General features: G+C 32.1%; 1 protein-coding gene across 2 annotated transcripts in view; it reads left to right on the forward strand.

The window, feature by feature from the left end:
- Positions 1-25,240, forward strand: part of YTHDC2 (YTH N6-methyladenosine RNA binding protein C2) — a 68,839-nt gene extending 43,599 nt beyond the window's left edge. The window contains exons 18-30 of one of the 2 annotated variants that reach the window (XM_063086153.1): positions 2,822-2,927; positions 4,287-4,406; positions 4,842-5,114; positions 6,607-6,733; positions 7,796-8,001; positions 8,331-8,526; positions 10,173-10,282; positions 12,735-13,030; positions 17,025-17,202; positions 22,196-22,399; positions 23,162-23,344; positions 24,872-24,959; positions 25,068-25,240. In XM_063086153.1, coding sequence (XP_062942223.1) covers positions 2,822-2,927; positions 4,287-4,406; positions 4,842-5,114; positions 6,607-6,733; positions 7,796-8,001; positions 8,331-8,526; positions 10,173-10,282; positions 12,735-13,030; positions 17,025-17,202; positions 22,196-22,399; positions 23,162-23,344; positions 24,872-24,952 — 2,080 coding nt within the window. In that variant the 3' untranslated portion in view covers positions 24,953-24,959; positions 25,068-25,240. The remainder of the gene's footprint in view (positions 1-2,821; positions 2,928-4,286; positions 4,407-4,841; positions 5,115-6,606; positions 6,734-7,795; positions 8,002-8,330; positions 8,527-10,172; positions 10,283-12,734; positions 13,031-17,024; positions 17,203-22,195; positions 22,400-23,161; positions 23,345-24,871; positions 24,960-25,067) is intronic. The other variant, XM_063086154.1, reaches the window with a different exon arrangement.
- The last annotated feature ends 879 nt before the right edge of the window (positions 25,241-26,119 follow it).

Here is a 26,119-nt window from a genome sequence, read left to right on the forward strand (position 1 = left end):
AATAAAGAATATACATGTCCTATTAATGCATTAACCTCATATATACCACCTCATAAATGCCAAAATAAATGCAAATTAATGAGATACTTTTTTTTAAAATATGAGATACTATTTTTTGCTTATCAGTTTGGCATTGATGAATATGTTTGACAGTACACATAACACAGTGGCAAAAACATGTGTCAGTAGGCTTTTATATTTTGCTGATGGGAATATAGATTGGTGTGACTTTTTCAGGGGTAATTTGAAACTCTTTATCCAAATCTACCCTTTGATTATGTATTCTGCTTCTTATAATTTATCCTGAATATGCCTGCACACGTGTGCAAAGAAATGTGTTTAAGAATGTTCTTTGCAGCATTGTTTGTAATGGTGAAAAGTCTGGGAACAGCGTAGTGTCCATCAATAGCAAAGTGATTAAATAAATTGTTATAGACACACAATGGTATTCTACGTAGCTGTTAAAAGGAAAATGTAGATTTTATGTGGAATGAGTTTTCAGGATATATTATTAATTGAAAAAGTAAGGTATAGAGAACATGTGTCTAATAATTTGTATTAAAAAAGTGGTATATGTTTGTATATGTAGTTAGACACAAATGAATTGGAAAGTTTGGGAGAAATGTTAAACAATGGTTGCTGACTGTGAGGGGGTTTGTGGGGCTCTTGGAGGAAGGAAATGTAAATTAAATGTACTTAATTTACATTTTATATATTTTTGTAGTTTGGTTATGTGCTGTAGTTACATTTTCACTTTTAAAAAGGCAAGATTAAAAATTATAATTTTCAGTAATTATTTAACTAATTTCTTTTGTATTTTAACTAGCAAGAAAACATCAAATTCTGACTTTAAAAGAATATCTCATATGCTGAAGACTAATATGCATTGTTTTTGTACTTTGTAACTTCAAAGAATGCCATGAAAGCTTTGTTGTTATTGTGTCAGTCATACTCTTATGACAAAGTGTGACTTGGTACACTGACTGGATTTATATGCTATTAATAATGTATTATTGAACAGAAAGATTCGAAATTGTAGAACTTTTCATTGTCATTGTTGCAACAAATATTTATTGAAAACCTTCACTGTGCAAGTGTTATAGATACAGTGATGAATAAACTATAGTCTGATGGGTAAAGTTTGAGGTGGAGCAAATGCAGCCCATGTTGGATTCCAATAAATTAAGCCATTTCAATGCTGTGTGATCTGTGCTACAACTGGATGATGCTTCCAGAGGAGTTAAGATTGAGTTCGGGACTAATGTGAATTAAGAGGAATGGTGGAAAGACATTTCTAAAAGGCAGAGGGGAAGTATAACAAAAGCCGAAAGGCAAGAGTGAGCAGGAAAGTTGTTTGGATGGAGTTTAGTTTAGAGGAGAATAGTGAAAAATGTGCTGAAAGTTGGTGACAGGTCTTAAGGACCATGTTGAGTTATCTCTCTCTCCGTTAAAAAAAATAAATAAGAGGATGATAAGATTGTAGTATTCTTTCAGCTCTATGGAGAATGGATTGGCAGAGACAAAAATGATGGTAGTAGGACCCGGTAGGAGGCTCTTTCCTTAGTACTTTCATTTACAAAAAGGGAGAGATGAGAGTAGTCTGGATTGTTGTAGTGGTGGTAGAAATAAGGAGAAGTAGATAATTAATTCAAGAGATATTAAAGTGAGTAATAATGATGATTGATTATATGTCTGGAGAGTGAGGGGTAAGGAATAGAGTGGAGTCAAGAATGTCATCCAGGTTTCTGTCTTAGAAAATTGGATGGTGGTGCCATTGTCAGAAAGGGAAAATGGGAAGAGTATTTATGTTGTAGAGAAGAATTAACTTTTGATTGTATTGAGTTTGAGTTGACTGTGGCAAATCCCAGTGAAGCTTCTGAAGTATGTAAAGACCTAGAATTAGTATAAGGAGATGCAGGATGGATAGAAGTTGAAGTTAGGAGGATAATTAAAATCACCTCTGGAGAGTGGGTAGTTTAAGGAAAGCAGAGGGCTGAGGTCCTCCTCAGAGGAACCTCAACATTTAAGGACTGGAGAAAGATAAAAATCTCAGAGCGCCTGGATAGGTGGGAAAGCTGAAGGGTATAGTGTAGGGAAGTATTTGGTGAAGGAAGGATTGGTCCAACAATGTGAGATTTTGTACTTCTTATCATACTGTGCTATAATTATGTTTGCTTCTCTGGACTGTGACCTCCATGAGGACAGGGATATTGCTGTAATCTCTATCACTTAATATGTTCAGCCCTGCCATTAGCTGACTTTGGGTGAATATAAGAGATTGTGACTTTGGGTGAACGTATAGTGACTCTGGGTGAATTTAAGAGATTGCTTTTCTTTAAGATATTTTTCTGCTACTTCCCAGAAAATTTTATAGGTCTCTATGATGATGGGATAAATGGCACTCCCTTGGAGTTGTGTAATGCACAATTCGCACAACTTTAATCACTGGGCCTGAACACAATGCTTGATAACAGTTCATTAAAATTGACTGTATTTAAATAACCAAATATTTACTTATGCTTTGTGTTTTACTCTCTTTCATATGTATGTTATTCCTTTTGATTTTTACCATAACCCTGGAAGGTATGTCAGGTAGATGTCATTCATGAATCTTACTTTATAAATGAAATAATTGAGTCCCAGACAAGTGAAGTGCCTTCCAAAAGGATTCCGAGAATATAAGTAACAGAGTAAAGATTCAAACTCAGATGTCCTCATCCTGGTTCGTTTGTCAGTCTCCTAAATCACATTGCTTTTATAGTTCCTTTATTATAGCCTTTATTCCTTGTTTGAGTCTTAATCTTACATATTTATTTTTAAGGGCAGGGAGATGTAGACCTGGAATTTGTTTCCGTCTGTTCAGTAGACTCCGATTCCAGAATATGTTGGAATTTCAGACTCCAGAACTTTTGAGAATGCCATTACAGGTAGAAATTTATTTAATTCTATAAGGCTTTTTTTGTGTGTGTGTAAGGGAGGACAGGAGCCATTTCAACTTCTACCACTGGACTCTAAAATATATATTATGGAGGGTGGTTTGTAACAGATTTTTTTTTAATACAAGAAAATTTAATTCGTAAATCCTCAAAATTTTAAAGAATTATTTGAGGGCATTTAAATTATATATATTTTTTATTGCAACATATTAGGAGTGTCAACTTTATAGGGTTCACTTTTTCATTTCTCTATAGGAGCAGAAAACAAGTTATTGAAGGTCCAAAAGATAATATCAAAATCTCAGCATAAAATGCTGAGTGATTACTTTGGTAGTTTTGGAACTGAGCTCTCTAAGATTTCCTGACCTTTATTAATTATTTTTCTTTGAGTTTTTTAACTTAATGGAACATTCAGACACTGCATCTTCTAGGGAAAACTATCAGAAATGAATTAACTTGATTCTTCGGTGTGTTGGAGTAGACACTGGCTTCCAAACCTTTAAAGAGACGCAGGATCATATTTTTGGCATCCTTATACCTAGGAAGATTTCCTTCTTCCCAGTGCCTATGTGTGATTTTCTGTTTCTCCCAGGATAAAATCCAAAATTCTTAATAAGAGCCTAAATTACTTGTTCCTACCTGTGTCTCCAGTTTTATTTCTTGCCGTTCCTCCTCTTTCTACTCACACCAGTAATTTATTTTTCAAGCACGTCTTGTTTCCTTTTTCATAGGGCTTTCACATGTGACCTGATCTCTCCTTAGACTCCTCCGCCTTATTCCAATTAACTCCTACTCAAACTTTACATCTTAGTTTATGTCTTTTCCTCAGGGAAACTATCTTTGACTTCCCAAGGCCTCCCTCTCCTGCCTTTTTGGAACTTGGTTTAAATCTTGTTTCTCTTTAGCTCCTTGTATCCTTTGTAGCACTTATCACAATTGTAATTAAATAATTAATTATATAATTAGTTGTTTAAAGTCTGTTTTTTATACTATAATGTAAACTCCATGAAAGTAGACACTGTTCTTTTTCTCCAACTGCGTGGTGCCTTGCACCTAGAAGACTCTTAAATATTTATTGAATGGATAAAAGATTCTAGAATGTAGTAAGTACAAAGGGAAAAAAAGATTATTTTTTGGACAATGACTGATTGTTAGAGAGTTTATTAGGATTCTGGTACCTAGGGCAAAGTATGAGCCCATCTTTCATAGAAAGACCTTGTACCATCTACAGTTCATTCCAATCAGAGACTCTACTAGTCTGTGTTTGGGAACTGTAGGAACTACATGATTTCTTTAAAAAGATATTACACTCTTTAATTTTTCAAAATGATTTACTGTTTTGATTTACAGGAACTTTGTTTACATACCAAGCTGTTAGCTCCAGTTAATTGTTCCATTGCTGATTTCCTTACAAAAGCTCCTGAACCTCCACCAGCTTTAATTGTAAGAAATGCTGTACAAATGCTTAAGGTTTGTGTCTTAATAGTGTTATTTTACCTGACCTTTTTTACTTGAAATTTAAACCAAATGAGACTATGTCTAAACTAATTTTGTAGTTTTAAAAAATTATCTTAAATGATCATGTACTTTGAATACAATTCTTGTGGTAATTAGAGTAATACACTAGGTAGACTTCTTTTATATAAGATATTTAAGGCAAAATATGTTTTTGCTACTTTTTTTTTTGGTGGTTGGCCAGTATGGGGATCCAAACCCTTGATTTTGGTGTTATAACACTGCACTCTAACCAACCAAGCTAACTAATTAGCCCCTCAAAATATATTTTTTATGAGATGTGAGGGCAAAAGAAAATTTATATTCTTATTTCTTACTTATGGTTTTTTAAGAATGTGGTAAACATAGTTTTTGGTTATGTCAAACTCTGTTCTGTATCTTTTTATTTAGACAATAGATGCAATGGATGCATGGGAAGATCTGACTGAACTTGGATATCATTTGGCTGACTTGCCAGTAGAACCACATCTTGGTAAAATGGTCCTGTGTGCTGTTGTTTTAAAGTGTCTGGACCCTATCCTTACAATTGCCTGCACACTAGCTTATCGAGATCCTTTCGTACTGCCTACCCAGGCCTCTCAAAAACGTGCAGCTATGCTTTGTAGGAAACGTTTTACTGCAGGAACTTTCAGTGACCATATGGCACTTCTCAGAGCATTCCAGGTACTATTACTGCCATTTTTTTTCTGAAAATGCTGCTGGTTAAACACATTTCTGGGTCAAATGTAGCAATTTAAAAAAATAACAAAAATAATGAAAAATTTCATTAATTTTCTTTCATTATGAAGTCACATTTTATTAATAGCTCAGAAAAATATCTTTCTGCAGTTAATCTATTGAAATTATTACAGTTTTTCTCTACTTTGTTTTTTTCCCCCATTTTCTCCATGTAGGATATATGTGTGAATGTGTGTATATATTTATTTATGTTTATACTTGTATTTATTTTTTTAAATATCAAGATCCTTATCTTTAAATCATGTCTTGGGCGTGATTTAAGATTTTAAAATTTTGTTTAAGAAACATTGTATATTTTTTAAAGTATATAGAACAAAGCTTGGAAGAAAATTATCTCGATTTAATATTTATTGATTGATTTTTTAGAGTACATCTTTTTCTTGTGTGTTCAAGACACTGTGCTAGAACTTAATTATATAAAGCAAAATCTAAAAATCACTTAAAACCTTTTAACATCATAGTAGTTAGAAATTAAGGGAAGAGATAAATGGTAAAGAAAAGTTGAGGAAAGTGGGACTGTGAAGAAGAGAAATAAAATGTAATTTAGAAATTCAGATATGTGGGGCAGAATATGTTATTTCTTGAAAAGGTAGTACTTTATCTTTAAGTTCTCTTGAATGTAGCCTGCGCCTATAAATTTTTGTAAAATTTCAGTTTATTTATGTGGAAAGTACTCTTTTTCAGGCATAACAGGATTTTTGCAACACATACATAATTAAAAAAATAATCATGAGCTCTTTTGTGAGTATTATTGCATAGCGGATGACTCGTTATTAATTGGGTGTATAGATACCATATAGTATAGTAGATCTGTTGAATGTTAAAAAGAAGGAGATTTGAAGTAGAGGTCCTCTGTGTTCTTTGCTTTTTCCCCAGCTCCTTCAAAGGCAGAGAGGATAAATTACTGCTGTGGTCTTTCAGTTAAATTGCAAAGCGAGAGAACTCATTTTCAAGGGGGAACCTTTTAATATTGCATATAGATGATATCTAGAAAGTCTGCTTTCCATTCTCAGCTAGATTATGGGGTTGATATAGAGGTTACTTTTGGTGGACCAGAGTGGCAGTATTCTTAGATATACATGTGTTTGATGGCTTAGCTGAAAACCCTCCATACTTTTGTGGAATAAAATTAGCAGACACATCTGAGATGAGAAGGTAAATATTTTTTTCATAGCTGGTTATTTAAGTTACTTGATACTTAGTTCTCATTGGGACTTTATAAACTCAAGACTTTCATAGAATTTGAGTATAAATTAACTAAAGCTAAATTTTATTTGATCATAAGGTCTTAGTTTATAGAATAATTAGAATAAGGAGAATTTGACCTTGAGTGATTAGTGTAGTTGTTTTGTTACTTTGTTGCCTCACTTAGAAGTGATTTGTAAATGTGTCTTCTGTAATTATTCTGTTTTTATAGGCATGGCAGAAAGCACGAAGTGATGGGTGGGAGCGAGCTTTTTGTGAAAAGAATTTTCTTTCACAAGCTACCATGGAAATAATCATAGGCATGAGAACTCAGTTGCTTGGTCAACTTAGAGCATCAGGTAAAGTTTTCCCTTGAAGAACCTATTTAAACCACTTAGAGTACCCTGCTCATACCTCATAGTACTTCTAGTGTTAGCTGATGCTATCTCTTGATTTTTTAATGACATTTATCATGTATATTTTATATTCATGAACTGATTTGTAGACTTCCACATGACCTTAACATTTGCTTGTTGATGGAAAAAAATGATATTGCAGAAGATATAGTTGAGAAATATATGAATAGAATCTATACCTTTTTGATACTATCAGCAATGAACAATTTATAATATATTGTCAAAGATTAATTTTGATCTTATAGTTATTATATTTTCTATCACTATTATTGAATAACTATTTATGAAATATAAATTATGTAAATTTAAGTAGATTGCTATGAATGCTGGTCTTTATATTTTTGGAACACTAAAACAGCTGGTAATCTCTTGAGGGCACTTGATTTTTTTTTTTCCCCAAGAGGATACAGGTGTTGCTATTTCCTTTTAGGGCTGTTTCTTTGAATTCTTTTCTTGAGTAGTATAGTACATTAAAGTGATGGTCAGAAGAAAAGTACCAAAGCCTGGATTCATGGATTAGCTGAAGTACGAAAGTAACGTAAGGAATGAAATAGAGGATTTAGAATTGTTTCAAATATGAAGGACTTTTTAAATTTAAGCAAGAATCATATATTTATTTTCCTTCACCTCCAGAATTTTGTCTAGCATAACCAAAATGTTGTTAATGCCAGTCAGAAGAATGGCTTGAATTTCCAGCTATGAATTTAGCATGTTTTTAACAGCAGCTTATGAAGAACTTTATTATAAGAATGTTCATTTAAAAAAAAATTCCTTAAATCCCCAGTAAATCATGTACTTACTCTAGCCTAAGCAGATCTAAACGTTCTTAGAACTTTAGTTCTATAGTTTGAACAACTTTCTAAAGGAGATTCTATTAATTATTGTGGAATTTTAATATCATTAAACTTATATAAGTTGTACTTTTTTTTGGTAAAACATACACAAATTTAAAAGTATCTTTTACACAATAGAAGTTGGTGTGGTTTTTTATCCCCCCATCTCTAGGTTTTGTTAGAGCACGAGGTGGTGGTGACATTCGAGATGTTAACACAAACTCCGAGAACTGGGCTGTCGTCAAAGCTGCATTGGTGGCAGGCATGTATCCTAATTTAGTCCACGTGGACAGAGAGAATGTAGTATTGACAGGGCCAAAGGAGAAAAAAGTACGATTTCATCCCACTTCAGTTCTCAGTCAGCCTCAATATAAAAAGGTAAAACATTTTTAATACTGTTAGGCCTTGAGGTGAAACTAATTTAGGGAGTTGAAGATGAATGAAAAATGCTCCAAATACCTGCTTGCTTTAAGAAATTAATTAGTTATATATGTATAATTAAACATGGGAAAAAATTTTGATTGAATCTTAAGAGTTGGAAAAGGAACTCTTATACAAACTACATGAGCAATGATTTGCTTTAATTTTGGCTTGGGTGCTAATATACATCATCAGTTTCATTGGGGGACTTCTTACATTTTAAAAATATTCCCAGTAAATTAGGTGATAAATACAGTTAACAATTTTTAAATTTATTTTCCTAATAGATTCCTCCAGCCAATGGACAAGCTGCAGCAATTCAGGCACTACCCACAGATTGGCTTATTTATGATGAAATGACCAGAGCCCATAGAATAGCTAATATTAGATGTTGTTCAGCAGTGACACCTGTCACTGTATTGGTATTCTGCGGACCAGCTAGGTTGGCAAGTAATGCTCTTCAGGAACCTTCATCCTTTAGAGGTAAGTGTATTGTGAAGGAAATAAACTCTTTGAAATGAATTTTTTTTTACTAAGCCAAAGAAATTGTGAAATTACAAAAATTTATGTGATAGTAGCTCCCTTTTGATATAGTAGAGGAAATACTAAGGTATACCACTGTTCTTCAAGATGATTTCTAAGGTAACTGGACATCGATTTGTGCATTTTTAAAAAATTTTGCTGATGGGAAGTTTTTTCCACTTGAATTTAAGTGATAGTTTAATATAAATGTAATTATTTAAAAGAAATATTAATAGTAACCCATAATCCCATACAGTTATGCAAGTACATTTTAGTATTATATATTTTTCTACATGTTTATTTATTCTTAATTGTTTCATCCATACTATTATTATATTATGCTATTTTCATTATAAAGAATATTAAAAAATTTTAAAATATTTTATATGAATAGCTACAAAATATTCTATCACATTAAAGTGGTGTAATGTATTTAAAATGTTCCTTTATAGTTGGACATATGATCAGCGTTTGTTCAGCCTGTTGATATGGTGTATAGGTTTTCTTACAGAACTATTATCTTGTTCGGAGAGTAAACCTTCCTTAGACTAAGTAGGATTTATTATACTGCTGAATATTTTCTAGCATTTTTTAAAAACTGTTATGTTCATTAGGGATAGGCTCACCTATAGGGTTTGTGTGGTATGTGCTTGTGCACATTCAGGCATCTTTATGTTTTAGATGTTATTAGGTTTTAGAGTTAGGTTCAGATTTGTCTCATTAAAGGAATTGGTCATTATTTGATTCCTTGAAAGTTTGAGAGACTTAGTGTTCTAGATTTCTTTACTGATGTTCTTTAAGGATGTCTTTAATTTCTTCCTTAAATATGTTTGGGCTTTTCTATTTCTTGTTCTTGCAGTTTTAGTAAATTTTTTGTAGAAAATAAATTTCTTTGAAGATTTCCCAATCTATTATTCTATAATTATACATACTATATCTTTTTAGCTTGTATTCATTTTGCAATACATCTTTTTATTAATTTTTATAATCTTATTCTCACTTCTGATTTTGTAGATAGATTTGTGCTTTCATCTTCCTTTATTAAATTAACAGAGTTGTCTAACAGGCTTTTCAAAGAACTGGATTATAGTTTTAAGTATTATTACCATTTTGTCTTTCTAACTTACTGTTTTTTTATTTTCATTTTCTTTTATTTTTCTTTGGATTCTATGCTATTTTTCTAAGATATATTTAGCTGTATAGTTTTTCTTCTTAAAAATTGAAACCTGTGAATTTACATGAGTATTGTCATGAGCATCTTCCGTAGTTCTTGATACATGGTGTTTTCATGTCTTTCTTTAATAATGTTCTTTGTTTCTTCTTCATACAGTTATTATTTAAAGATTGTGCTTTAGTTTTTAACTTCTTGTCTTTTTTGTTTTGTTTTGTGGCGTTGTGATTAGAAATTGTAGTCATTAAGATTTCCTTTCTTTCTCCTTTTAAACACTGATATTTAATTTATAATCTTTTGGATTTGGAGATCTTCCCACACAAATTGTTAGTGTCAGAAGGATTTGTATATATGAAATGTATCTATTCTGCTTACATTTTTGCTATGATGTAAGATGGTAAAAGTGATTTTTTTCTTTAATTATGTGTTTGGACAGCAGATGGCATTCCCAATGATAGCAGTGATAGCGAAATGGAGGACAGAACTACTGCTAATCTGGCAGCTTTGAAACTTGATGAGTGGCTCAATTTCAAACTAGAGCCAGAGGTAAGTTACTTTTTAGTAGTGTAATAAATTTCTTTCATTCAGTCAATGTAAATTGATATACAGTATGATAAAAACTTTATCTTCAATGTTAAGCCCATAGTATTAGAGAATATAGCTTGTTTTTCAGTTTTCATAGAGTCTTGTACATTCTCTGCTGTATTGGAGTTTATTCCAACAGAGAACTTGAAAAACCTAGATGTGGCTCAGTAGTTAAACATGATAATTCTATTAGTCTATTTATGCTGCTATAACAGAACACCACAGACTGGATAACTTATAAAGAACAGAAATTGATTTCTCATAGTTCTGGAGGCTGGGAAGTCCAAGATCATGAGCCTAGCATCTGGTGAGGTCTGCTGTTTGCTTCCAGGATGGTGCCTCGAACCCTGCTTCCTCCAGAGGGGAGGAGTACTGTGTCCTTACATGGCAGAAGGTGGAAGGGCAAGAAGGGGACAAACTCCCTCCATCAAGCTCTTTAATAAGGGCACCTAATCCCATTCATGAGGGCTGAGGTTTCATGACTCAGTCACCTCCCGTATTAGTCCATTTCTGTTGCTCATAAAAGAATACATGAAACTGTGTAATATATAAAGAAATGAGACTTATTTCTTATAATTTTGGAAGCTGGGAAGTCCACAGTCCAGGGGGTACATCTGGTGAGGGCCTTCTTCTGGTGGTGACTCTCCACAGCAATGCAAGGTGTCATATGGCAAATGAATTGAGCAGGAGAAAGCTAACCTGCTTACTTGCTCTTCTTGTAAAGCCATCAGGACCATGCCCATTACTACCCATTAAACCATCAACTTATTACTCCATAAATGGATCAATCCATTCACTAGGGCATGGTCCTCACTATCTAATCACTTCTTAAAGGCTCCATCTTTCAATAATCATAATAGGATTTTCCACCATGAATATTGTTAAAGTGAGGATTAATATACAAACCTTTGGGGGACATAATTCAACCCATAGCACCTTCAAAAGGCCAAATTGGGATTAATTTTCAACATGAATTTTTAGAGGAGACAAAAACATTCAAACCATATCAGTAATATTTAAATATTTCTGGATATACAGGTTGAGAATTCCTAATGTGAAAATTCGAAATCTGAAATGCTTCAAAATCTGAACAAAAACCTTTTGAGTGCTGACATGATACTCTAAGGACATACTCATTGGAGCATTTTGGATTTCATATTTTTGGATTAGGGGTGCTGAATCAACAATGCAAGTATTCCAAAATCCAAAAAAAATCTGAAATTCAAATTCTTAAGCATTTCAGATAAGAGATATTCAACATGTATAAGAAAATATTGGGTATTGGGTATATGAGAACTCTATCTTGTTTAACTCTGTTTCTGAGAAAAAGATAGAAATTTATTCTATTTTCTTTTTTCATATACCACTGAATTGGGAGAGGTGAATGTTTCTTTTCAAATTAAAAATTTTCTTGACAAAGCCTTGCCTTAATTCCCTCTCTACTTTGAAAGATCATTCTATATCCATTTTTTGGGAAGCAGCCAAGCTGTCAGTAGTTGATACTGACTAGGTTTACTTTTTTTTACCCTTCATTCATTCATTACCTCAACCTACGGCAGTCTCACTTCCATTCCACCAACCCTTCGATTCCCTGAAACTGTACTTTCCAATGTCAATTGTGCCCTCCATGTTGTCAAAGCTAGTTAGCGTTTCTTGATAAATGTGACCTCTGTTTAATACTTGGCACTATTGTTCACAGCCTCCTTTTTGTAATCCTGCCCTTCCCTATTTTTCCTCCTCACTTCTGCCCCAACTTCGTCACTAATTACTGTGACATTACTCCAAGTTTTTCTTCTTCCTCTGTAGTCATTCCTTCTTAGGTTGTTTCACTGACTCTTCTGCATGTGTTTATGCCTTAAATTTTAGATGCTCTTGTGTCTTAAGTTTTAAATTCTCCAGCACTCTGTGCCTTACTGTGTACCTCTCACTCTTTCTGCACAAGCCCTGGGAACCTTACCTCTAGTGTAACTATTGATACACCGATGACTCACAAGTTTATATCTCTATCTAGATTAGGCCTTTCTACGAATTCAGCTGCCTTCTGGATATTATCATTTGGATGGTCTGCAGGCACTAAAATATAGTATGGATAGAACTAAATGTACTTTATTTACCTTGCTGCTAGTTTTCCAGTATTAATCACATTCTACCACACCTATTGTTTACTGTCTCTCTTATTAGATTGTTTGATTTGATTTTATGTCTCTAGTGCCTAAAATATGGTAAATGAGAAATTTTATTTCATTCATGCAATAAAAAGACTGAAATTAGTAGTAAATTATGAAATATGAAATGTAAAGTATGTTCTTTGATAATAATTACAGACCTTAACTAATAAACAAATAGGTGTCTTGCATATGTGATATACATTTTGCTTGTATCTATTTGAACTGAGGAAACTATTTTATTACAGGCAGCTGGTTTATTGCTGCAGCTCAGACAGAAGTGGCATAGCTTATTTTTACGCCGAATGAGAGCTCCATCTAAACTTTGGTCTCAAGTTGATGAAGCTACCATAAGAACAATTATAGCTGTTTTAAGTACTGAAGAACAGTCTGCAGGTTTACAACAACCATCTGGGATTGGCCAAAGGCCAAGGCCTATGTCTTCAGAAGAACTTCCTTTGGCATCATCTTGGAAGTCAAATAATAGTAGGAAAAGTTCAGCAGATACTGAATTTTCTGATGAGTCTTCTACTACTGCAGAAAGGTAAATTTATACCATTTTACCAAAATGGGAAATATTTTCTTCAGGAAAAGGAATTATACACCATAGAATCACATGCTTTTATAATATTTAAAAATTACTTTCTTATAATCTAAGATACATAAAAAGGTTATAATTAAGTGGAGAGTTTTACTTATAAAATGTAATTTTTCTATGTATTAAGATAATATGAAGGATTTTAAGGTGGTAGTATCTATGAGTTATTTAATAAGGCAGTTTTTTTGTCAGGAAAAACTCAAAATATTTAATTTCCAGAATTCACAAATTTAGGGTCACTTAGAAAGATAGCAACATTTTAAAATTATATATTTTAGTTGATATATAGCAAGTGAGATTTTTCCTAGATACCCTGCAATGAGAAGTGCTGGTTATGGCCATTTAAAGAACAACTCCCCCACAAGTCTTATCTAGATATCAATACCTCTGATTAGCATTCCTACAGAAAAGTACTTCATTCATTCAGTGACACATTGAATGTCTGTTGTTCTTGATGTGAAGGATATAGTAGTGTACATAGTTAAAGATCTCTTCAAAGAGTTAACATTTTATTGAAGAGAGGCATGTAATAAACAAATTTACTGTCATGTGACAAAATTTCTTGTTAAAGTTAAGCCAGATTCTTTCATTCTTTCTAGTATTTTGCAATTAGATGTGCTGATATTTTTGTTTATTATGTGATTGTTAATAAGAGAGCTCATATTAAATTATTTATGTAAAAAATATATTTTAGTAATATTGTAATGGTTATAATGAATCATTGGCCATAATTCAGAAATATTTCTGGTTATAACAAATTTGTAAGAATCAAATTTAAGTTTCTTTATATCAATTAAAATTTTTTTTTCACCCTGTTAGAATTGATAACAGAGAAACATCCTTGCCTGTGAGGCTAGTTTTGGCAATATTGGTAGGAAGTGTCTGTAGTAAGAAAATGATTTCATAGTTTAAAAACTGAAAGAAAAATAATAGAAACATTAAAGACGTTATATTAGGCTTACTGTTTTTCAAGTATTTTCCTTTGATCAGATTTTGCCTATTTGAATGAAGCATAAAGGCCTGATATCACTTAAGACTTCAGTTAAAGAGGATTAAAACATACTGGTTCCCAAGTTCTTCAGATATTTCATTTTAGGAATAATTCAGCCAGTTTCCAAGAAAAGCCTATAACATATGTGCCTGAACCTTTCTCTCTGGTCTGCATCCTGTAACTGAGAGAAAGAAGATGATTAAAAAGTACAGTCTCTACTCAGACACTCCCTACTTTTTGAAAATATTGTTCTAAAGTTTTCTTGAGCATAGGTTGTTTAGAATGTGGGAATACATTTCCGTAGAAATTATATGGTAGTATTATTCCTAGACTAGCTAATACAAAACCTGTTAGATCTGTAATAATGCTATATGTAGCTGTGTATAAATGCATATGTGTATACAAGGTGTCTTCGAAAAGTTCATGGAAAGGTTTGTTCATGGAAAGATTACCTTTTAATTCTACTTTTCCATGAACATTTTGAAGTGCCCTCATATGTACACATATACATATACCTACATTTAGAAATAAAGCTTGCTTTTTTTTATTAAAGTTATATATGCTCATTTAAATAAAATTGGGAAATACAGAAGAAAAACAAAACTATGAAATATAACATTAATTACACTTTAGAAACTGACTTAACTTATAAATTAATTTTTTAAATGTAATACCAGGATCAACCTTTTTCATTTCCTTACAAATCGCAGCCTGGCACTCTTCATTGCCTGTTGAGTAGTAGGACATAGAATTTCATTCATTTTCAGACTTTAGGTGATATTAATAGTTAAGACCTGGAATTCATGTAGCTTGGTGAAGGATAGAATGAGGACTCTTAGGAAGATTTATTTTTAGAGGGAGAAATTATAATCTGTAGAATTACTTCTTGGTGAAAAGGTATTTAAAGTTAGAGTTTCACTTTAGGATGGCAATATATAGATTAAATTATAATTTCTTTTAATAAAGGCATAATTTACTTGACCGCAGAAACTATTAAAATAATAGAAATTGCCTGCTTCCCATCCTAAAATTAAACCAATGTTTTATGTCATTTTCTAAATAATAACTTGATGGTAGACAACAAACATATCTATAAGGAAAGTGAGATAGATTTGCCACTTTATATCAGAACTCTTTGTTCCTCTTAAATGAAAATTTAGGTAGAAGTGTTTATGGAACCTTTGTTTCTACCTGAATGAAATTTTTAGAGGAAGCCCAATCTGAGAGAGAGAAAAGCTAGGTTAGATCACAGAGCAAAAGACCAATTTGAAAACTATTCAACTAGACATTTAGTTCTGTTAACAACATCATTTTTATTTTAATAAGATTTTATCCTTAAGTTCTGTCACCTAACTTTCAGGTCAATTAAGTAGCAAGGCAAGAATGATGGAATTTTAGCAATTGTGACTAGTAATTCATTGGATCTAATTCACTGGAGAGAAATTCCTGAGAAGTTGTTTTTACCCTTCTTACCAATTTTTTGTTACTGCTTCAGATGGACATTCATTATATATTTTAACGTTAATATCTTTAGGTTTTATCAATTTTATTTCACTTGTGAAAGAATCCTGGATCAAAGATACTTATTGAAATTAGAAGAAAATTGTGGGGATAAGCTACTTTAACTTGTCTTGAAGACAGAATAATTATAATGGCAAGACTGTATGGAAGCTTATGAATTATTGAAGACCTATCCTTTTTTGTTTTAAATTTATTTATTATGAGTATTATTAAACACAAAAAAGTTAATGATATATGTGGGTACTTCAAAAAGTTAATGGAAAAATAGAATTAGAGAACATGTGTCTTTCCATGAACTTTTTGAAGCACCCTTGTGCAATAATGAACCCCATAACCCAGATTCAGCAGTTACCAAGATTTTCACCTACTTGATTTATCTGCCAAAATTTTCTTTTTTTTTTTCTTGTTTCCTTTTTGTTTTTGCTTACATATTTCAAAGTAAATCCCACACATATCATTTTCCCTTCCATATTTAAAAATGCATCTCTTAATAATAGGGGCATTTTTTCTACATAACCAAAATGCAGTTACCAATCCCAATAAAATTATCATTTCTCCAATTGTCTCCATAAATCTCCATTGTTGATTTATTTGAATTAGCATCCAGGAAAGACTCATGCATTGTATTAGGGTTTCATGTTTCTTGAGTCTCTTGTGATCTAGAGTAGTTCCTCTCTTGACTTTTTTTAAAGAAACTAGGTCAGTGGTGTAAGATCTCCCACATTCTGGATTTGTTTCTTTGTTTACTCCTGGCATCATTTATTCCTATACCCTGTGTATTTCATGTAAACTGGTAGTTAACTCTCAAGGCTTGATTAGATCCAGTGTTTTGGCAATAATATTTTATAGGTGTTGTTGTGAACTTTATTTGGAACACACTAGGAAGTACTTAATGTCTGGTTGTCCCACGAAGACCTATACTTGTAAAAATTGTGAAGTTTCTGTCTACATGTTTGTGGAATTTATTAATAGAATTTTAGAATAGAAGAATCTTGGAGTTTATTTAGTATAATCTGTTTATTTAACAGATAAGGAAATTAAAAGTCAAATAAGAGACTTACTCAGGATCACATACCTAGTTGGTTATAAATCTAGTACTGTCCTAGAAATCTGTATTTACTGATTCTAGTCCAATATTCTTTCCACTTTACTGTAATTTTTAGTATGCTTTTATATCTATTTTACTTGAATTAAAATCCTTTTTGATTTTTGGAGATTTTCAAAAACATATTTTTGCCTATTGTTTTTTAAGTGTACCCTTATCATCCAAGTATTTCTTAGCTTCTAAATGTAATAGAAAAATGAAATTCCCTTTTTAAATACTATTCTATAAATCATAATGTCATCAGGACTGTGGATTGAAATGGCATCTACTTTGCGTTACAAACTTTTAAATAACTGATCTTTGCTTCCTCCTTCTTGCTCAAGTGTATTGGTGAAATCTCCATCTCCAGCATTGCACCCACCTCAGAAGTACAAAGACAGAGGAATTCTACATCCTAAACGAAGCACCGATGACCGATTAGATCAATCTTCTGTAAAATCTGCAGACGGCAGTAGTTACCCAAGTCCTTGTGCTAGTCCTTCTCCTCCATCCTCAGGAAAGGTAAAGTAATCTGAAAGTAAATGTAGTAAGGAACAGATTTGTAGCACATCTGATGTTACATATGTAAACAAAATTATAAAACAATTCTACGTTCCTAATTGTGGCCTCTGTCCCAGATATAAATTGAATCTGGCAAACTTGAGACAATTTTCAGTTTTTCCTGCTTGCTGTATATTTTTAGTTATTACCATTTTTGGAGTGTTTTAAGACTAACATTATTCACTAATGGCATGCAGCTAGGCAGTTCATTATTTTCTTTCTATTTCTTTTTTGTTAAAATTATGTTAATTTAAATTAATTTTGGTTTATAATTTCAGAATTGAAAACAATGGTTTCTTTAAATTGTTAATTGATTCTGCAATTCATTGGTTATATTAAAAACACAGGACAGGATGAGGTTAAGAAGGTAGGAAAGGTTGATATGTAATTGAAGACTATGTATCTTTAAAAAAATTTGTAATACGAATGAATTCAAATATTTTGAATGTGATTCCTTTTACTTTCCTGAGTTTTTAGTAGCTGAGTAAGTATTTGATTAGGGGTTATGTAGGTATATATTGTGTTTTGGTGAAAATGTCTGCTGAAATACTCTTGTTAAATAAGAGGAAAAGAAATCTTTTTGTGAACTGCTTCCTTAGGTTTTGAGGTTTTTGGTTTATTTTTAAATACCTTTGTTAAGGTATAATTTGTACACAAAATTCACCAATTTAAACTGTACAATTCAGTAAATTTTGAATTGTAAATGTATGCAGTCGTGTAACTGTACCACAGTCACATCCAGAATATTTTCATCACCCCTAACCTCTGGTAACCACTGATCTGCTCTCTATCCCTAGAGTTTTGGCTTTTTTAGAATTTCCTGTAAATGGAATCATATGTATGTAGTTTTTGTGTCTGGCTTAATTCACTTAAAATAATGCTTTTGAAATTCATCCATATTGTTGAATCTATTATTAGTTTTATTACTTTTATTGCTGAGTGGTATTCCATTGTATGGATATACTACAGTTTATCCATTCACCAGTTGATGGATGTTTGGGTTGTTTCCACTTTTTGGTTATTATGAATAAAGTTGCTATAACATTCAAGTACAATTCTTTGTGTATAAACATGTTTTCTATTCTTGGGTAAATACCTAGGAGTAGGATTGTTGGGTTGTAGGGTAAACTTTACAAGAAACTACCCAGCTGTTTTCCGGAATGGCTGTACTGTTTTGCATTTCCTTCAACAATCTATAAGAATTACATTTGCTCCATATTCTTGACAATACTTGGCATTATTGGTCTTTGCAATTTTAGCTGTTCTGCTGGATATATAGTGATAGCCCATTGTAGTTTTAATCTGCATTTCCCTGATGACTAGTGATGTTGAACATCTTTTCATGTGCTTATTTGCCATTTGTGTATAGTCTATGGTGAAATATCTGCTCAAATTTTCTTCACTTTTTTTTTTGTTGTTTATTGGTTATTTGTCTTTTTAAAAAATTAAGTTATGAATTTCCTATATATTCTGGGTATAAGGCTTAATTGTATATATTTTGCAAATTTTTTCTAACAATCTGTGGCTTTTTCATTTTCTTAATAGTGTTTTTCTAAGAACAAATGTTTTTAATTTTGATGGAGTCCATTTCATCAGTTTTTTTCTGTTATGGTTCATGTTTTTTGTGTCCTAAGAAATTTTTGTCTAACCCATGATCACAAAGATTTTCTTCTAGAAGTTTTATCTATTTCAAGTTAATTTTGCTTATAATATGGGTGGGTCAAGGATCATTTTTTGGCTTTTGCCTATAAAATTGTTCTAGTACCATTTGTTGAAAAGATTATCTTTTATGTATTGAATTACTTTGGCATCTTTGTCAAAAATCAATTGACCATAAATAGCTTGTCTGTTTATTGAGTTCTATTCAGTCCTGTTGATCTGTATATTTCTCCTTTTGCCAATGACAGACTGATTTGATTATAGTAGTTTTATAGTAGGTCTTGAAATTAGTAATGTTTGTCTTCTAAACTTGTTCATCTTTTTCAAAATTGTTTTGGCTATTCTAGGTCCTTTGTGCTTTCATGTAAACCTTAGAGTCACTTACTCAATTTCTACAAGTTTTTTTTTTTTAATATTTTGAGTGGGATTGCATTGAATATATAGATCAATTTGAAGAAAATTGGCAATTAATAATTTTTAGTCTTCTAATCCATAAGTATAGTATATCTGTCCATTTACTTAGCTGTTTTTAAATGTTTCTCAAGAATGTTTTGTAGATCTCAGAGTATAGGTCTTATATATTTTTTGTTAAATTTATCCCTATGTATTTTATATTTTTGATACTATTGTTTTTTAAAGTTTCAATTTCCAGTTGTTCATTACTGGTATATAGAAATACATTTGATTTGTGTGTATTTGCCCCATACCCCATGACCTTACTTACTTCATTAATTAATTCTATTAGTTTTTTTGTAGATGTCTTAGGATTTTCTACAAGGATAATCATGCCATCTATTAATATAGTTTTACTTTTTCCTTTCCAATCTGATTGATATTTATTTCTTTTTTGCCTTATCTCTCCAGCTAGAGCCTCCAGTAAAATATTGAATGAAAGTGCTGAGAGCAGACATATTTATGTTGATCTTAGGAAGGAAGCACTGTCTTTCACCATTTAGCATGATGCAACTGTAGGATGTTTCCTTTTCGATCTAGTTTGCCAAGAGTTTTTATTATGAATAAGTGTTGAATTATGTTCAATGTTTTTTTCTTTTCTTTTTCGGTGGCTGGCCAGTATGGGGATCCAAACCTGTGACTTTTGTGTTACAAGGCTGTGCCCTAACAACTGAACTAACCAGCCAGCCCCTTGCAACATTTGTTGAAATGATAACACAATTCTCCTTTTTTGGATCTATCAATATGGTAGATTTCATTGATTGATTTTTTAATGTGTATGCCTCACTTGGTCATGAAGTTATTATTCTTTTTATATATTGTTGGATCTGATTTTGTTAAATCAAATTTTTTTAAAATGAGGTCTCTTTATTGATGAGGGATATTATTCTGTAGTTCTCTTTTCTTGTGTTATCTTTGTATGGTTTTGGTATCAGGGTAATACTGGCCTCATAAAATTAGTTGGGAAGTGTTCCTTCCACTTCAATATTTTGGAAGAGATGGGTAGAATTGGTATTGTTTTTTCTTAAATCTTTGATAGAATTCACTAGTGAAGCCATTTTTAACTTACTTTGTGCATCTTGAGTCGATGTTATGCCATTTCAGGTATAGTTTGAAACCTTGCAACAGTATTCTTTTATTTTACACTTCAGTCCTTTGTATTATTGTTTTTATACATTTTTTCTTGATGTTATAAATGCTACAATGTATTACTTTTACTTTACATAGTCAATTATTTTTATCACAATTTAAAAGTCAGAAAAATGTCTTTCATATTTATGCACATATTTACCAATCCTCTGCTTTTTATTCTTTTGTATTAATACGAATTTCCATCTTATATCATTTACTTCTGCCTGAAGACAGTAGTTTAGCATTTCTTCTAATGCAGATCTGCTGGAAATTAATTCTTTCAGCTTTTATCTGAAAAGTTTTTTTCACCCTTTTTTTTTTTTTAAGACATTTTTACAGTGTATAGAATTTTAGGATGACAGTAGTTTTCTTTTATTACTGTAGAGAAGTCACTCCATTGTCTTCTGGTTTACATAGTTTCTGATGGGAAGTTTGCTGTCATTTTTATCTTTGTTTCTCTGTGTACAATATCTTTTCTACTCTAGGTGCTTTTAAGATTTTCTTTTTGCCACTGATTTTCAGCAAATTGATTTTGATATGACTTGGTCTTGTTCTCTTTATGTTTCTTCAATCTGTCTATTTATAGTTTCCATCAATTTTAGAAAATTTAAGGCTATTATTTCTTCACATATTTTTTATATCTCTTTTTTCTTTACTCCTTTCTGGGACTCTGTATACAATGTAAGACCATTTGATATTGTTCCACAGGTCACTGATACTCCCTTCATTTTTTTCAGTTGTTTTTCTGTTTCATTTTGAATAGTTTCTATTGCTACATGTTTATGTTCACTAATATTTTTATTTTTAGTGTCTAATCTGTTCATTTTTTCAAATGTGTTTTCAAATATTATATTTTCATCTCTAAAAGTTCCCTTTGGGTCTTTAAAAAATATCTTCCATTTTTCCTCTCATTTTGTTCATGTTTTCCTCTACTTTCTTGGACATAGTGAAGTATTTTAATAGCTGCTTTAATATTCCTGTTTCCTATTTCCATCATCTCTGTCATGTCTGAATCTGTTTCTATTGATCATAATCTCCTCCTTTTTTGTCTCTCTTGTAATATTGTTTGGCTGCTAGATTTTTTTTGCATTCCTTTAAATACTGTTAGACTTTGTTCTGATACACAGTTTAGTTGCAATCAGTTTAATCCTTTTGAGGTTTTCTTTTAAGCAGTCATTTTTTTTCACTTGTGTTCAGGTCAGTACTCTAAAAACTGTGGGGGCCCTCTGCAGTTCCTCTGGACCTCTCTTTTTATGCAACTCCCTTCTGTCTAGTGCTTTTCCATGCAAATATCAGCCACCTTGGCCTCCAAACTCCGATCTCTGTCTGTGCAATTCAGTAAGACCACTGGACTCTTTCCCTTGGTCACCTAGAAACTGTCTCCAGGCAGTAAGCTGGAGCAATTTTTGTTTTGTTTTCAAATTTTGCAAGTTTATTAAAACATTTTCTGAAAGTACAAATTAAAGTTGGTAATCCAGGAGTCTTTCTTGATAAGGGATTTTGAATGCTCTGAAAATGAGTACTTGTTTTGGTTCTTTAACTTCATTTTATTTGAGCCTTATATAGGTTTTCAGGCATGTTAAAGCTATTTGCATTTGTTGAATACTTGGCAAAATATTTTGGTTTATGTGCATATGAAGATGTTATTTTATGGCGCCTATTGGTTTTGAAAGGTCAAATTAACTTTCAAGAATTATTCATTCTTTTTTAGGGCTCAAAATCTCCTTCACCAAGACCAAACATGCCTATTCGATACTTCATAATGAAGAGTAGCAATTTGAGGAACCTTGAAATTTCTCAACAGAAGGGAATCTGGTCTACAACCCCTAGTAATGAGCGGAAGCTAAATCGAGCCTTTTGGGAAAGCAGCATGGTTTACTTGGTATTTTCTGTTCAAGGATCTGGACATTTCCAGGTGAGCCATCCTGAAACAGTAAAATGGGGTTGTTCTGGTGTAAGTTAGATGATAGAGATTAAAGAAAACAAAAACCAAAAAACAAACCTGGCTTTTTATTTCATCAGAATGCAAGAATGCCTTTTTTGCTTGATTGAGAATGAGGAATATATTGCATCTCTTCAAGGGAATGATACAACTGGGATCCCTTTGTTTTTGCCTTGTCTTACCAGAGCCTTTCCAGATAAACAGTTTTCCTTCTGAAGACAACTTTAGATTTTACTAATTCTCAGGTGGATTAAAAGTAATGAGAAGCTTGACCTTTTGGTAAAAAACTTATTTAAATAGGTGGAAGAAGTTAGTATTGACAATCAAGAAACTTAAGTATGTTTCTTAACTCATCTTGACTTAATATATATATGAATTTGCAAACCAATGAATTTATTATTTAATATTATAATTTTTGGAATAAAAGCTTAGAGGTTAGATCTTATTCACTTATTGTGGAATAATATGGACTTAGATCTGTTGATACATTGTTTAGAAACCATCTGTTAGTATTTGAGATTATGTTAGAAGGCTAGAATTGGTCTTTCCTCTAAATTTGATAATAAATATTTTTGTAAAAAAACTTAGTAAGTAGCTTATTTGTTGTTTTGTTAGGTGTCTATTATTTTTATATTCTTTACCTTAAATTGAAAAAGCTCAGTCTTATCAGATAAGTTGAATTTAGACATTTTAATATCATCCTTGCCTAATCCTTCCTCCTATTTTTATCTATAGGGATTTTCTAAGATGTCTTCTGAGATAGGAAGGGAGAAGAGCCAGGACTGGGGCTCAGCTGGACTTGGAGGAGTATTTAAGGTGGAATGGATACGAAAAGAAAGTCTTCCCTTTCAGTTTGCCCACCATTTACTCAATCCTTGGAATGACAACAAGAAGGTCCAGATAAGCAGAGATGGGCAGGTATACAATGGCCTTTAAAATTTTGTCTTTTACTTTTGTTTCTGTTTTGTTTTGCTGTTATTCAGTGCTTTGTTTGAGGGGGAAAAATGTAAGAATAAAAATTGTATACTCCATATGCATATGGGAAAGTGGTTGAGATTTGTAAAAGAGCTAGTAAAAACCTACTTGTAAATGTGTATGACAGCTCATTGCTTTTTTAGCATTTTGTAAATTTGGCTGTTCTCTGTCATTGCATATATAAAATATTTTATAAATCATTTCATGTTATTTTACTAAACATGATCAAAACTGAATGCAATTCTGAGGTAATTTGACTAAAGTTTCAAGATGCCAACAGTATTCAGCTCCTTTATGGCTTTAACTAATACGTAAAGTAGATAACTTTTTTATATGCTAGTGGCTTGCTTTGTTTCTATAATGTTTTGCTTTGCCTTCATGATACTGTTTATACAAATTTTAAAGTATTAAGGTAATGGGAATTAAATATATATTGACCAAATACTGTGCTAGCTGCTTTATATGATATAATTTAGTTTGTATGAATAAAATATGTTATTAATCCACTATATGTAGGAAAAAATGGATTCAGAGATTACTTTTGCTTAAGGTCACACAGCTAATAATTTATTCGAACCAGTGTGCCTCACTTCAAATCACTACGTGAAAATTGGGTTCTTTTTTTTTTTTTTGTGACGGGTAAGGGGATCTCAACCCTCCTGCGCTCAGCCAGTGAGCGCACCGGCCACCCCTACATAAGATCCGAACCCGCGGCCAGAGTGCTGCTGCGCTCCCAGCACCGCACTCTCCCGAGCGAGCCACGGGGTCGGCCTGGGTTCTTTTTAAATACTCATCAGACGTATAATACCACAGGAGGACTATAAAGTGTCATTCTTTTCAATTTTATATGAATATTTTCATATTTATTCTATAATAATGATTTTGAAATAAATTTAATTTAAATATTTTCTAAGATAAGATTGTATAATCACCTATTTCTTGAAAAAAAACTCCAAAACATCTAATAGGCTAGGTTTCACAGTAAATCTTTGGAAGCTGAAGCTGAGTGATTTTGCTAAATCTCCATTAAAAACAAAATCCATTATTTTTTATTTATTTATTTTTCTTCGTGACCGGCGCTCAGCCAGGGAGTGCACCGGTCATTCTTATATAGGATCCGAACCCGCGGCGGGAGCGTCGCCGCGCTGCTAGCGCAGCACGCTACCGAGTGCGCCACGGGCTCAGCCCAAAATCCATTATTTTTGGATAGAAAAAGTTCCAGAAGGACTTCATGTTGCCATTTTGTCACAAAAACTGAGATATTTTCGGATTAGGTACAACCTTAAGTCTGGAAGTAAACTCCATAAATCTTAAAGAATTAGAACAATGCATACCATATGATTTTAGCATGTTCTGGTAGAAATGAAATTTAAAGTGATTTTCTTATATTTTATCATTATAAGTTTAGGTGATTAAAAAAAAATTCAATACAGTTCTTTTTATGTTTATTTTGACTTTCGATTTATCTAGGAACTAGAACCTCAGGTTGGTGAACAGTTGCTCCAGTTATGGGAACGCCTTCCACTGGGAGAAAAAAACACAACTGATTGACACTCAGGTTATACCATACTTGACTTTGAGTACTGGCAATATTTGTGATTATTAGGATACTTTTCATATTATTTATCTTTTAATTCTTCGTTTTTTTTTTTTTAAACCTTTCCAGAACTCTTAGCTGCAGAAGAACATCATGCCTATTTATGACCACTAAATGCACTGACTTCTAAAAACTGAGATGGGGTTGTGTATTGTGAATGGACTTTTCTGATTTAGAGTGTTGCTTCAGAACCACCATCTTCATTTATAAGGGAAAAAGATCATTTAAATTTTTATAGTGATTATAAGGAATGATTATGTAATGTTTATAATGAGTAAAATAATAGTAGTTTCATTATTTGACACAATAGAAGTTATTTTAAACAAACTTAATTTGAAATTAAATCTTTCTTTAAAACACTGAATTACACCTGTTATTGATGACTTTTTAATGCAAAGTAAATTATTTACTTTTAAGAAAGGCCTGAATATATTAGTACATCTAAGCACCATTTTAGGAGTCAACTCTTAAGATTTATTATTAAAAAACAACCAATGAACCAAATTCTAAAAATATCCCTTTTAAAAATAGTATGTACTGATTAAGGGCTATTCATTCTGCCACTTTTGCTCTGAGACACATTAAGAAAAGAGGAGGGGATGTTCTTTTTATGTGACTATGAAATGCAATAAAATCTGAAGAAAGGCAAAGAGTTCCAATGTTTACCATACCTCATCCTTTCCTCCCATGTTACATCCTTTACACATCTCTTATATGAGCACAGTAATTATGACCTCTTTGTTTTGACCACAGAAACTTGATTCAGGCAAGTTAAACATTTAAACAAGTTTATACAAGTTTAAAAAAATGCTCGATAGTTATTGGTAGCTTGGTTGCTGTATGTCTTCAAAACTAAAGTCAGCAAGTACCACAAGAATTCTAAATGCCTTCTTAAATTTTGTTTTTAGTACTTTTTCTCCAACTTGGATTTTCAGATATGCTTTTCCTTTCTTTGCATTTACAGTTTAATAAATGGATGATGGGTTTTTTTTTGTAAACCTGTGTTAGTGCCAAGTCTCATTTCTTTGCCATCTCAGAATTATTTGGTTTGATCTCTAAAAGTAGCCTTAGAAACTTTTTGAAGGGAAAATGGAGGTACAGGGAGAAATGAAAAAAAATTA

The sequence above is a fragment of the Cynocephalus volans genome, chromosome 2 (assembly GCF_027409185.1).
Source record: "Cynocephalus volans isolate mCynVol1 chromosome 2, mCynVol1.pri, whole genome shotgun sequence".
Lineage (NCBI taxonomy): Eukaryota > Metazoa > Chordata > Mammalia > Dermoptera > Cynocephalidae > Cynocephalus > Cynocephalus volans.